At 37.9% G+C, this 14,755-nt stretch overlaps 1 protein-coding gene across 3 annotated transcripts in view; it reads left to right on the top strand.

Moving 5' to 3' along the window:
* The first annotated feature begins 1,171 nt into the window (after nucleotides 1-1,171).
* The window catches only part of LOC134542573 (hemolymph lipopolysaccharide-binding protein-like), a 54,028-nt gene continuing 40,444 nt past the window's right edge, over nucleotides 1,172-14,755 (top strand). For 2 of the 3 annotated variants that reach the window (XR_010076821.1, XR_010076819.1), the window contains exons 1-2: nucleotides 1,177-1,253; nucleotides 3,069-3,228. Coding sequence is in view for 1 of the 3 variants with exons in the window: in XM_063386949.1 (XP_063243019.1) it covers nucleotides 3,073-3,228 (156 nt within the window). In the remaining 2 variants the exon portion in view is untranslated. Of the gene's footprint in view, nucleotides 1,254-3,068; nucleotides 3,229-14,755 lie in introns of all 3 variants that reach the window. The other variant, XM_063386949.1, reaches the window with a different exon arrangement.

Below are 14,755 nucleotides of genomic sequence, written 5' to 3'. Positions count from 1 at the left end.
CCCATAAGTCCTACAGATTAAGGGTTTTTTGTTTATCTGACCAAGACTGGGGCTAGTTAGAAATGTAACGTAAAATAACATTAACTCAAGTAAAACGATTACAATTATTTAAAGTAATAAATTCGAAAACTCTGGACGAAGTAGAGTAATTACTAATACTTAATTATTTTCATGACTTATATGAGGAACTGTTAAATTGATGTTTAAACTGTTGAAGGACACGGAAATATCGATTATGTAAAATATTGTGTCATTTTACTATTAGCTACGATATTAAAAGAGGGTTGTGCCCAGAATTCATTAAATGAAATTTAGTTGATTCGGTTGTGCACTTTAATTCAATTAAGGTTTCTGGCGCACAATGTACATGCAGTTATGATTGTTTTGGCATTCCCTTCCATCCATTAAATTATACCCAGAAATTTTCTGTTTATATGTATGCATATGAGAAGAATCATTAAGGACATAGATTAAACTGTGGTCCATTGAGACACTTAACATTGGTATGTAAGCACTGTTTTCATTAGCTTGATAGGAGGGCTGCGCGCGAAATAACTTCTACGTTAGCAGCACAGTGGGAAAATTTGTATACTCCACATTAGACGTTCCACACACACTTAAAATATGATTTAGATGGTATTAAAATGTTCGTATAAAGGTTTTGAAAAGCAAAGTTTTTCACAATTCTTCGATCATATATATATATTAATATATATATATATATATATATATATATATATATATATATATAAGAGCAGATTTAAATATGTAGGGAATAATGAAAATCTGAAAGTTAGTAGTTTTTATTCCTATTTGGTAAGTCAAGTTTTAGCTGGCGCAGATACGAGTAGGTATTAGTGAAATATCAAGACCTTTGTATAGTGGCACTGGGAACAAAAAAATAATATTCATATGAGTTTATATTAAAAACAGTAATGTTTTTAAACCAACAAAATGCTTTATCCGTGCTTGTTCATGAGACATGAGTTAAAAAAAAAAAACAGTAGCACAATACTGGATCGTCTCTCGTTAAGATTAAAAGAGGAGTGACTTTTGAAGTGAAGTGTACAAGGTCCTAGCTGTGGGATTCAAGGCCAACAGACCATCTGGGCTGTAGAAGCTTCGTGAAAAAATCTATATGTATATATAACGGTCGTATGGCATCATTCAGTTATACTTCGTACTGTCGCGTAGAAGGCTGCAGAGCTGTTTGTGTTACCCTGGTTCGCAATAGACCTACTTGAAACTGCCAGGTACGAGTTATTCAGTATAACAAATTTTTCAGCGTGAAATATTCTTTGTATCATGTTTGTTCTATAAATGTAGCTTTAATATACAAGTTAAACGATGTTACATTGATGATGATCATGATGGTGGTGGTGACGATGGTGACGATGATGATCAGGGCCGCAACTAGGGGGGGGGGGGGGGGGGCAAGCGGGGCATACGCCCCGGGCGAAAAGCTGTGGGGGCGCCGAAATCGCTTGCATTGTAATTCCTACTACAACTGGTAACTGGTAAATAGTTTTTTTAACTTGCATGCCAGGAATGTCTAATCTGATTTACAATATAACGTCTCAACATATTTAATGAACAAGTCTAGTGATTATACGGACTACTTTATGGACATAGTGGGTTCATGCATGGAAGTTACAGTAGCACAGAAACTGTTACATGTAGGTATGGAAAATGCTTAAATAGCACAATTTTTCCGTGGGAGGGCCCCCGGACCCCCCGCTTTATTGGTGTGGTATGTGCAAAAAAAGAGAAGGGGGGGGGCATGAATCCATTTATGCCCCGGGTGCCAGAGACTCTAGTTGCGGCCCTGATGATGATGGTGATGATTCCTTGGTGCTCGTGTCCGAGCACGGAAACCTCAGGTAACCTTGAGGAGGCGGACACCGCAACGCACCTGGAGTGTTCATGGCAGGGTGATCATTCGGTGGTTTGGCATTGCCTTCTGCAGCATGGATGTCACGTGACAGCACAGCACCCAGTACTCAGGGGAATCTGACGTGGTGTATTTAGCTCACCAGCAAGGAGCTCTAATCACGGATCTACAGCAAGTGGAAAATTTCCGTACATACTGAACTTAAATTTCATTTAATCTTTGTTTCGCCGTTCAAAATAGCCATGCAAAAGTTATTTAAAGCACTATATAATAATAAATATACTATTCCTTTAATAAAATTATTATTATATTTTAATGTCACATATAATCGCACGAAAATCTGCATGCGGAAAATGAGGTTAAGTTCTGAATAACAATTAATCCCTAAAATATCCACATCGTCTTTCTTCTTTTTTTTTCAGGAATCACTATAAAAAAAACCTTATATTTCCATTAAATGTAAATTGACCGACACATCGATACTCCATTAAATGACTCGCATACTTTAAAGGATAACGTTGCTGTGGAGATTTAATGCACTGTAAAAACTTTTAATCTAAAATACCGTTCATATAAATCTTTGTTTCCGGTTTGCGTTACAAATACCTATAACTATAAATCTACGGAAACATAAATAGTTCGAAAAGAAAACAGCTTAAGTCTATCTGTAATAGTACCTTCCTAGCAGTGTAAGAATTTTTAACAATCTGTCCAGTAGTTTTCGACTTAACTCGTCACCAATATATATGCTCAAGTTAACTTTCATTAAAATTATTGAAGATTATTCATCACATTTGAAACGGCTAGAGTAAGAATTCATTGACACACTCTCGGGTTGGTCTATGGAGTTAGAAATTGACAGCAGATGGCATGCTGTGACGTATTTGAAGTCACTTTATTTTGCATAGCCATTGCTATAGTCACGCCCAAAACATTGCGAGAAATGGTGCTTGACCACGTCTAATGGTGGTAAGTAAGAGTGAATTAAGGGGCGATTACACGGGTAGAGTAAACGGGATTGCATTACTTTCTCTAGTTGCTATCCCGTTCACCCTAACCTTCGCTTCACGAAGTTTTAGGCGTCTAACAGACATGGCTGAAGACATGAAAACAGCTCCACCCGGTTACCACGTGATCGTGCAGACGTGGCCACCTCACGGGCTTGTGTTTGTCTCAGGAACATGGGCGCGGTCCCGGCCGCCAGCGCTCTGGCCGCGCTGCTGTGCGTCAGTTGCGTCGTCCGCCCGTCGCGAGGCGCCACCTGCGGCTCGCCGACAGCTGACATGAAGCTGACCATCATCAGCCGGCGGAACCTCACGGGACACTGGGAGGCGAGCGTAAGTCTCCGTGGTGTCGACACTGGTGCGGTGGCCCTACACTTTGCGGGGTCCTGGGCCGTTTACGACCTTTTGACTGGGGCATAATATTTTGAAAAAGGGCCTGGAGGGTATGGAATGGCGCTCAGACCTTCGCCCGGAAAATACGGCAAATGAACTATTTCAATCAACATTTTAAGCAAATCTAGAACTTCAATTTTGATGAGGGTTTGGCTAATTTATTTTAAGAAATTTTGATAGTCCTTCATGATAAATGAACCTCCAGTTAGCTTCCGATCTGTGAAGTAGATATTGGCCAGTACTTTAAACTACTTACATGCTAATAACAATTTGATTTTCCTTTTCCCTTAATATCCATAGTTTTAACAGAATACTCTACAAAGAAGGAAAATAAAAATTAAATAGGTCGTAGATGGGCCCTGCTAGAGGGCTTGCCCGGCCTGGAGCCACCCCTCTTTAAAATACCCTTTAGTCTAAAGGATCTTTGAAAAGTACATCTTAAAGCATGTCAGCCATTTGTGTTGACCTCCCAAATTGTTGCAAGGATCCTTACATAATCGTCGATGCAACCTTTCGTGAAAGAACGATTCGTTTGGGTCCTTCCTTGCATTCTGGTGGGCTTTGAGGAGTTTGTGGCGCTATATCTTACTAAAAATGTAACGATACTTTGTCGCTTAGCCAGCCAACTGCTGTCTACACCCTTGAAGGGTGTGTGTCCCATTCCAGGTCATTATTTTATTTTTGCTGTTAAAAAAGTTAAACTTGTAGACTTTTTGAGTGGTCGAATTTCAACAAAAAAATATATAAATAGTACATACTCCTTTGAAACATTAGCTTGCAAATTTGAATTTTTTACCTTTATGTGTAGTATGGATATGAAGAACGAAATGAAATAAATAACTGATTTTTTTTTTTGGGGGGGGGGGGGGGGTGTATGGCCATGCTACTGCGTGCTTAAAAATCTTTCGGAAAAAAATTGATATTTATTTAGCTTTTTAAAATCATAAAAATTCTGATGATTTTAAAAGGCCAGGTAAGTAGTATATATTGGGGGCTCCGAGATCAGGCTCCAGGCGGTGGAGCCGGGAGCCGGTCCACCATCTTGGATTGTGAAGTCACGGCGACCATCTTGAATGGTTGTGACCTTGACCTTTGAACTTGACCATGACCCCGGCGGCCATTTTGGATCCGCCATCTTAGATCCGCCATTTTGGATGACGTCATTTTGTTTTCTCGAACATTCCGGCATTGTGTTTTCCGCCATTTTGAATGATGACGTCACCGTTGCAATTATCGTTACGGTCGCCATCTTTAACTTTTTTATTTATTATCCGATTTTAATGAAAAAAATTTAAAATTTATAAAAAAATTCACTTAATAAATTTTAATAATTTTTTTATAAAAAAATGTACTTTCACGACACGGAGTTCGGAGTCCTCTGTTCGAACCAGGTGAGGGCAAAAAAATAAAAATGGCGACCGATCCTTCCCCCGTGGTGGGTGCTGGCAGACTGACTCCCACCACTTTTTTCAAAGCATATATATCGCCAGTGAGCATGACGTCATGTCCGCCATCTTGAAAATCTGTAATTTTAATGCTAGAGATTCGGGAAAAAAATTAAAAATCATTAAAAAAATTAATCAACCGAATTAAATAATAAAAAATCCTTAAAACCACTGTTGCACTTTTCGTGACGGCCGCAATCTTGAAAATCCGTAATTTTAATGCTACAGATTCGAGAAAAATGCCAAAATTCATCAAAAAATGTACTTATTAGAATACTGATCGATTAGTTCGATTCCTGTCCTTGGTTCGAAACCACTAAGAGCAAAAAAATAAAAAAAACAACAGATCATTCCTCCACAGAAGCCACCTACAGACGAACCTACCACCACCATTAACAAGGTATATATCGTCAACTAGTATGACATCATGTCCGCCATCTTGTCTTCGTGTGCTGGAGACCACCATCTTGTTTACATCCACTAGAGTGTGCTGATGACATGTTAGTATAATTTTCTGGTCACCATACCTTTAACCTCGACTGTTGGCATTTACCTTTGACCTTGACCTTGAAATTTGACATTGACCTTGAAATTTAACCTTGAACTTTGACCTTGACCTTGTAATGTGACCTTGACCTTGGACTTGTACCTTGACCTTGAAATTTGACCTTAATCTTGAAATTTGACCTTGGCCTTGAAAGTTGACCTTGACCTTGAAATTTGACATTGACCTTGTACTTTTACCTTGACCTTAATATTTGACATTGACCTTGAACTTTGACCTTGAAATTTGACCTTGAAGACCATCATAGATCCGACATTTTGCATTCAGTACATGCTAGTGGTCATTGCCACCATCTTGTTTTCATCTGCTGGAGGACACCATACTGTGTGTGTGTACACATCTTACCATCATGCTAGTTTTATTCTAACCTGCTAGAGTGCAGTAATCATTTATTATTTTTGCTGTGACACCTCCCATCTTGAAATTTGGACGCCATCTTGAAATTTGGATGCCATCTTGAAATCATGTACATATTTAGCTAGAAATTCGGGAAAAATTCCAAAATTAATTAAATAAATCACTCATTAATTTACATATTGATTCGATCCGCTCCTGTCCTTGGTTAGATACTCTATCGATGCAATAATGTTTAATTTTATGTAAAAAATAATAATAATTTCAATAAACCATGTTCAACATTTTTAAAGAGACTTAAAATCCTCTACTACCATCATTCTATCAGACATCAAGACTGACATCTTGGAAAATTCGTAATAATTAACCTAGAAATTCAAGAAATAGTTCAAAATTCATTAAATAAATTTTCAAACAATAAACTGATTAATTAGGTCGACTAAGGTCCTTGGCACGATCCTGGACGAAGCTAAAAGAAATTTAATTTAAATACCAGAAAAGTGTAAGGTTCGAGAAATAAAACACCACAAAGTCATTTACAAACATAATATTTAATACACAATTTCTATCCTACTACAGGATCACTTGCGAAAGCCAGCAATCTTATAAACATTTAGCCCTGCATAGACGTGCAACGACTACTTCTTAGCTCCAAATGCTCCAAATGCTTCAAATCCTCCAAATTCTCCAACAGCTCCAAATTCTCCAACAGCTCCAAATTCTCCAACAGCTCCAAATGCTCCAAAGGCTCCAAAGGCTCCAACAGCTCCAAATTCTCCAACAGCTCCAACAGCTCCAAATGCTCCAACTGCCTTTTCTTTCAACAGCTCCAATGATATTGGGCTACAATGCTACGAGTCTAAGAGACTACGAGGCTACAAGGCTACGAGTCTAAAAAGGATCTAGCTGGTTACGAGTTATACATGGCTGCGAGACTGCATGACTAAAAGACCGCATGGCTACTAAACTACATGTCTATGAAGCTACAAGGATACAAGTCTACTCGGCTCCAAAAGCTCCAACAGCTCCAACACGCAATGTACGTAATGTACGCGCAATACATGCAATTTACACGCAATAAATGTAATGATTACACAGTACACACAGGAAACTAAATGAATAAATAGTACACACACAGGAACGAAATGAAGACATAGTACACAAACAGGAAAAAACGGAATGTACACACAGTACACACTGGAAACGGAACGTACACACAGTACACACAGTAAACGGAACGTATACACACAGTACACACAGGAAACGGAACGTACACACAGTACACACAGGAAACGGAACGTACACACAGGAAACGTAACGTACACACAGGAAACGGAACGTACACACAGTACACACAGGAAACGGAACGAACACACAGGAAACGGAATGATCACACATACAGTAGCGGAAACACAGGCTTAGTTGGAAATCAGAATACAAGAAATAAAAACATTAAATTTTTACTTTCAATATTTAATTTATTTCTCAACATTACACAAATACAAGTAAAAGAAGCCATTATTGTATGTAGCCAGCTTTCTCAGTTCTTTGAGTATGAAGGATATTTCTTTGATGCACGAATAGTTTCCTGCACAAAGCGAGCCATGTAGAAGTCTTAGCCGGTCAACCAATATGTTTGGATCTTTCCATGAAGTGTAATCAATCTCTTCTACCACAATCTTACTTGCTTGTTTATTATACATACTTTTAATATCACAATCGTCCCAGTGATCATAATAAGCATTATCAGATTTATTTATTATAACACGTCGTTTACATCGTTTCGGTCTCAGGACACCGCCACATTCTTCGATCTTGTCAGCTTTCGGTGCTTCATCACAGTCAATGCCTTTGTCAACAGCCTCAGAGTCACTGTAACAATCACTGTAGAAGACATCCTCTTCACCCAGATTACCGTATGAATTCGATATCGATGATGTCGAAGTGTCTTCATCGTCTTCTTGCTTCATTTTTAGGAGTCCATCATTTTTACAAAGAATGGAGGATCTACTGAATATAGGCTTGAATGTATTCTCACTTTTCACGGTGTTGATACTTCCATTAGTTTCAGTCTTCCCGAAGCCATCAGCATCCTTCAATTTATGTTCTTCGTCACAATCGGGTGAGCTAATACCATCACGCTCAGGACAAGGAAAATTATTGTCGTAATGCAGATCACTCTTCTTTAGTTTAGTGGATCCATCGATGACCTCTATGCCGTAAGTAGGCTTGGCTTTACATGTTCTATCATGTCTGTTTAAGCTGTCAATCCGTGTTAACAACCTGCTACACCGATTACAGCTTAACATTTTGCGTAGTGGGTTTTTAGCACAATCATTCCTCTCATGACGTCTAGCATTCCTTCTCATGACAAAATCCTTGCCACAGTATCTACAGCGGATTCCTTCCGATTCAGCTGCAGATAACAAACCATGATCCATGGTATCTTCTGTGACTAATGTTAGATACAAACTGACAGTTTTCCAATTGGAAATATTTTTTAAATATAAGTTTTTAAATATTTCATCAGCGAGAGTTAAGTTATCTAATGCAAAGCAAATTGATGCAAGTAGTTCTGCTTGTCAACAACAGATGTCGACACATTTTTGCTTGCAGGTAAATATTATTTATTTTATGTGGTATGCGGGATGCTCACTAATGATCGCAAAAGAAGGAAGGCTTCGCTAGACACCAAGGAGAAGGAAGTTCGTCCTTCGTGATAGTGTTTCTCTTCCGTCTTTAACAGATATTTTTGGACTGAGTAATGTTTTTTTTTTTTTTTTTGAAATCCACCTTATAAAAAAATGTTGTCAGTTCTGATTTAGTACCAGAAATTAACAATTTATTTGCATCACAGGATAAAATGACATAACTTATTAGGTAAAAAGTCCTTCATGCGGAGATAAATTTCTCATCTGTAACCAGAAGCACTCGGAGAAAACCATCAGATGTCTAGTCAGGAATAATGAGAAGCACTAAAAGAGAACCATCAAAATATTGTCAATAATAATCAGGAGCTCACGGAGATAACCACCATTATATTGACAAGAATAATCAGTAGCACACGTAGAAAACCATAAAAATATTGTCAAGAATAATCAGGAGCACACGGAGAAAACCACCATAACATTGACAAGAGTAATCGGAAACACACGGAGAAAACCGCAAAAAATACAAAAGATTCTGGCTTGTACTAGAACTCTAACTTTGCACAACAATGAGAAGTTCACAAGCTAGCAGAATCCGTTGTATTTTTTTTATTTTTTATTAATTTTTTCTTTAATTTCATGTCATTAAAGAAAACTTGAGGCGGCTTTCTCCGTGTGCTTCCGATTATTCTTGACAATATTATGGTGGTTTTCTCCGTGTGTTCCTGATTATTCTTGTCAAATATTATGGTGGTTTTCTCCGTGTGCTCCTGATTATTCTTGAAAATATTATGGTGGTTTTCTCCCTGTGCTCCACATTATACTTGGCAATATGTTGATGGTTTTCTCCGAGTGCTTCTGGTTACAAATGAGCAATTGATCTCTGCATGAAGGATTTTTTACTTAATGAGTCATGTCATTTTATTCAAGGTTACATTGAATTAGTGAATTTTTGCTACTTAATCAACACTTGCAGTATTTTTATCAGGTGGAATTAAAAAAATAAACAACCATTACTCAGTCAAATAATAATAAGCTCTGAGAAATCTGTGAAACACTAACTGAAAGAACAAACTTCCTTCTCCTTGGAGTCTAGCGAAGCCATCCTTCTTTTGTGATCGTTAGTGAACATCCCGCATCCCGCATAAAATAAATAAATGTTATTTACCTGCAAGCGACACGTGTCGTCATCTGTTGTTGAAAAGCCGAACTACTTACAAAAAGTACATTTGCATGAGATAACTTAACTCTCGCTGACGAAACATTTTAAAAATTATATTTAAGTAATGGATTAAATTTAAAACTCTTAGTTTGCATCTGCCATTAGTCGTAGAAGCAAACATGTACCCTGGTCCGATGTCTGTAGCTGTATCAAAACGCCATCACTGTAGATACTGTAGCAAGGTGTTTACCTTGAGAAAGAATGCTAAACGACATGAGAGAAGCGAGTGTACTTTGGGTCCTTGTCAAAAACCATTTCATTGCAGTCAGTGTCAGAAATCCTTTGGTAGAAGATATTACTTGGATAGACATTGCAAGACCTGTACAACTAAGATGAATAAAGATAACGAAGACTGGGCTACAACATCGCGGAAGAGGAATGAAGGCGAAAAAGCTAATGCTAAAAATACTGATCTAGATCATGATAATAATTTAAATTTTAAAACAAAAGAAGAAAGTTGCAACCACATTAGAAATGAAAAGATCTTTACACCAATATCTAGTCGTCTCCATGAAAATGTGAAAGATGGAGAACCACCTGAAGCTTACAAGGCCGAAGACTTTGATGAATCATCTGAAGCTAGCATGATTGAAGATTGTGGTGACACGTCTGAGGCTGGCATGATCGATGACTGTGCTGACACATCTAAGGCTGACATGATTGAGTACTGTACTGAAGCACCTAAAGCAGGAAAGATCGAAGACTGTGATGGCGGTCTGAGACCAAAACGATGGAAACGACGTAATAAAATAAATTATCCTGATCAAGTTTGTAATACTGACATGATTGAAGACTGTGGCGACACATCTGAAGCTGACATGATCGATGACTGTGCTGACACATCTAAGGCTGACATTATTGAGTACTGTGCTGAAGCACCAAAAGCATGCAAGATCGCAGACTGCGATGGTAGCTTGAGACCAAAACGATGGAAACGACATAATAAAATAAATTATCCTGATCAAGCTTGTGATAATCACTGGCTCGATGACGAAAGTGACCTTGTGTTTGGCGTTAAAACGAAAGACACCGGAGATAATGATATTTATTATAAACATGCAAGGAAGATAAACGTAGCAGAAGAGACTGATTATACCTCATGGGAAGATCCTAACATATTGGTTGACAGGCTAAGACTACTACATGGTTCGCTTTGTGCAGGAAACTATTCGAACATCGAAGAAATATCCTTCATACTCAAAGAACTGAGGGGAGTTGGCTACATACAATAATGGCTTAAATTAAATGTATGTGTATAAACTTAAAGAAAAAATAATAATTTTTTTCAAGATGGTATCTACCATTTCTCGAAATCTGATTTCAAACTAAAACATATAACTTAAAGGTGTAAAAAACGTCACCACTGCCAGTCAAAATGTATACTAATAAAGACATGGAAGTAATCATACCAAGTTTGATAAAAAAAAAAAAGTAATTGATATCAGTTGGAGTCAATGACTGATGGAGCTTAGGGCGCCTTTGGAGCTTTTGGAGCCTTTTGGAGAATTTGGAGCCTTTTGGAGCCTTTTGGAGCTTTTGGAGCTGATGGAGCATTTGGAGCCTTTTGGAGAATTTGGAGCTGTTGGAGTATTTGGAGCCTTTTGGAGCTGTTGGAGCATTTGGAGCGTTTGTAGCTGAAGACATTTTTATTTTTCTTGAGGATATCGGGTAGAACATAATCAATCAGCTTACTGATGAAGTAACAACGTACGGACCTTTAAATTATAACTTGTGGCTGGACTGTTTATATGGTAAATCGTATCCGTTCGAGGACTTAGAGAAGAAGTCCTCTCAAGACATCGACCGTTACAATTTTACAGTTCTGACGATGTGAAGCAATCTGTTAAACACGGTATCCAGAAACTCTGCCAAGAAGAGGAGGACTATGTTAGTTAAAGTTCTGGTTGGTCTCTGTCTAGTATAAAACATTTGGAGCTAAGAATTAGTCATTTCGCGCCTATGCAGGGCTAAATGTTTATAAGATTGCTGGCTTTCGCAAGTGATCCAGTAGTAGATTAGAAATTATGTGATACATATTTTGTTTGTAAAAGAACTTGCGGTGTTTTATTTCTCGAACCTTACACTATTATGTTCAATTGATGTTATATTTAATTTTTTTTATCATCCAGAATCGTACCAAGGACCTAAGTCGATCTAATTACTCATTTTATTAGTTGTAAATTTATTTGATGAATTTTGAACTTTTTCCCGAGTTATAGCTAAATAATTACGAATTTCCAATATGGCAGACATGATAGCTTATAGGATGATGGTAGTAGATGATTTAAAGTCTCTTTAAGAATGTTGAACATGATTTATTGAAATTAATATTTTTTACATAAAATTAAACATTATTGCCTCGATCAAGTATCGAACCAAGGACAGGAACTGACCGGATCAATATGTAAATTAACGAGTGATTTATTTAATGAATTTTGGAATTTTTCCCGAATTTGTAGCTAAATAATTACACGATTCCAAGACGGCTGCCGTAACGAAACATGCAACAGTAATAGTATCCAATATTGCGGTCATAACGTAAAGTGTAACGATGACATCGTACTCAACCAAGATGGCGGGCATAACTAAACATGCAACAATTATATAATCCAAGATGGCGACCATAACGATACGTGCAACAGTGGTTTTAAGTAATATTTTATTAAATTTTTATTATTAAATTCGATTGATTAATTTTTTTTATGATTTTTAAAATTTTTCCCGTTTTTCTAACATAAAAATTAAGGATTTTCAAGATGGCGGACATGACGTCATACTACCTGATGATATATGTGCATGGTTAAAAGTGGTGGGGTCAGTCTGCCGGTGGCTTCCTTGGAAGAAGGTACTGTCGCCATTTTTATTTTTTTTGCCCTCGCTGGGTTTGAACCGAGGACTTCGAGCTCCATGTCGTAAGTGTATGTTTTTTTAATATTTTTTATTAAAATTTTATTAATTGGATATTTTATAAATTTTAAAAAATTTTCATTAAAATCGAATAATAAATAAAAAAGTTAAAGATGGCAGACGTAACGGAAATTGCAACGGTGACGTCATAATTCAAAATGGCGGAAAACAAAATGCCTAAATGTTCGAGAAAACAAAATAACGTCATCCAAAATGGCGGATCCAAGTTGGCTGTCATGACATACTAATTTTCAAGGTCATGACCTCGGTGGCTTAAAGCGGCTAGCTCTTAGGAGTTTTAAGCCGCTTTTAGGATTTTGAGTTCTTTCTAAGACAAGACGACTTTTGAGGTTTTTCGAAATCCAATTTTTCTCTCGCAACGGGAATTTTTCCCTCGAAAACGGGAAATTTTTTCTCAAAACGGGAATTTTTGAGTCATGAGTCATTTTTGAGGAATTTTGAGGAATTTTTGAGTCCAAGATGGCCGCCGCGCCGTGACGTCACAATCCAATATGGCGGTCGGTACCTCGGAACCTCACCTTGGACCCTGGCTTATGGTAAATGAATAATTATTATGTTAAATTCGTGATAAATCTAAAGATAAATCGAACCTCTAGCAGCCAAGTTTTTTGAGATGCCATTTGTAAAATTAAATTGTTGATGTCATTTGTTCTAATGTCGCAACCAGTATTGTGTTTTAACACTTTCCTAGCCGGAGCATAAAGTAAAACAGACCAACTGACGTAACTGCTGGCATTCCTAAAAGGGGTTACACTTGCAAAATAATTTATGTATTTTCCTTGCTTCCTCTATTACTATTTAGTTTTTATTTTTTGTAAATGTGTATGTCAGTTAAGAGTGAGATTTCGGTGAGCATGCCACATTTCGGCCCGGATTTTTCAGCGTGAGCTCTGCACGAGCATAATCTAATTTCCTTGCGTACAGCATCCAACCCGTTCCTCAAACAGGCCGAGTGTTGACTACCGAGAGCTCCAAGGAACAGCAACTCGCTTGTGCAATCGCTAGTCGAGTGGCATCTCGGCTAAGGCCAAGCTCGTGATGATGGCGTGCCCGATGTGTCGGTGAGCAAAACGTAGTTAATCGCCCTTGAAGATGGATGCACCATGGCGTGCCGAAACGTTGGTGCACCATCGCGTTCATGGAAACGTGCCTCTACCCATAAACCATGCTGTGTTAGTGGCTCTGGCCCAGAATAACTACGATTTAGAAATATATTTGCATTTGCAACTACCTCACTTCCAGCATAAAAAAAGAGGAGTGTTAACTATACCGAAGCAATTGCTAAATTAAAAAAGACTATGTTGCAAGATAAGTTAGAATTAAGGTAAAATTTCTTTCCACTCAAAAGCAAACTCATCAAACCACAGAAGAAAAATGGCACCAGGATATTTAAATTATTTATAAAATTAATAAACTCCATTAAACTTCCGTTTATTACTCAACACAAAATAATTTACTATAGCAAAGGGTGTTCTTACATTATTCCAATAGAAGCTGTAGTACAAGTATACGCCTCTGACTGATTCAGCATACATTCCCACATAATACAATCACAGCCACTTACTGACTAAACTAAAAGTAGTATTTTTTTGTTCCTCCTGCGCCAGGCGCCAGGCGGTGGTGCCGTGGTGCCGACCGCCATCTTGGATTGTGACGTCACGGCGGCCATCTTTGATGATCGTGACCTTGACCTTTGACCTAAACCCCGGCGGCCATTTTTTATCCGCCATCTTGGATCCACCATCTTGGATGACGTCATTTTGGTTTCTCGAACATCCAGCATTTTGTTTTCCGCCATTTTGAATTATGGCACCATCGTTGCAATTTGCGTTACAGCCGTCATTTTTAAAATCTTTATTTATTATCCGATTTTAATAAAAATAAAATAAAATTTATAAAAAAATTTAAGTAATAAAATTTTAATAAAAAATATTTTAAAAACATACATTTACGACATGGAGCTTGGAGTCCTCGTTTCGAACCCGGCGAGGGCAAAAAAAATGGCGACCGATCCTTCCCCCATGGAAGTCACCAGCAGACTGACCCCCACCACTTTTTTCATAGCATATATCGTCCACCCTCTCCCCCTCCCCTCACCACTCCTTGCTTTATTTTTTATATATTATTTTATATTTTTTTATAGTAATAACCCCCCACTACTACTGTTGTTGTTCTCCCACCCTTTCAATGTTCACCCCTCCCTCCCTCTCTTTACCGTCATTCCCACCCCTAACCCCTCACCACTATTTTTTTAGGGTATAAATACTGGTTGCTGGACCCTTTAGTTACCTGCAGTTCCTGGCGC

Source organism: Bacillus rossius, chromosome 1 (assembly GCF_032445375.1).
Source record: "Bacillus rossius redtenbacheri isolate Brsri chromosome 1, Brsri_v3, whole genome shotgun sequence".
In the NCBI taxonomy this organism is placed as follows: domain Eukaryota; kingdom Metazoa; phylum Arthropoda; class Insecta; order Phasmatodea; family Bacillidae; genus Bacillus; species Bacillus rossius.
The sequence above is the reverse complement of the archived record's forward strand: the minus strand, read 5'-3'. Positions and strand labels throughout refer to the sequence as shown.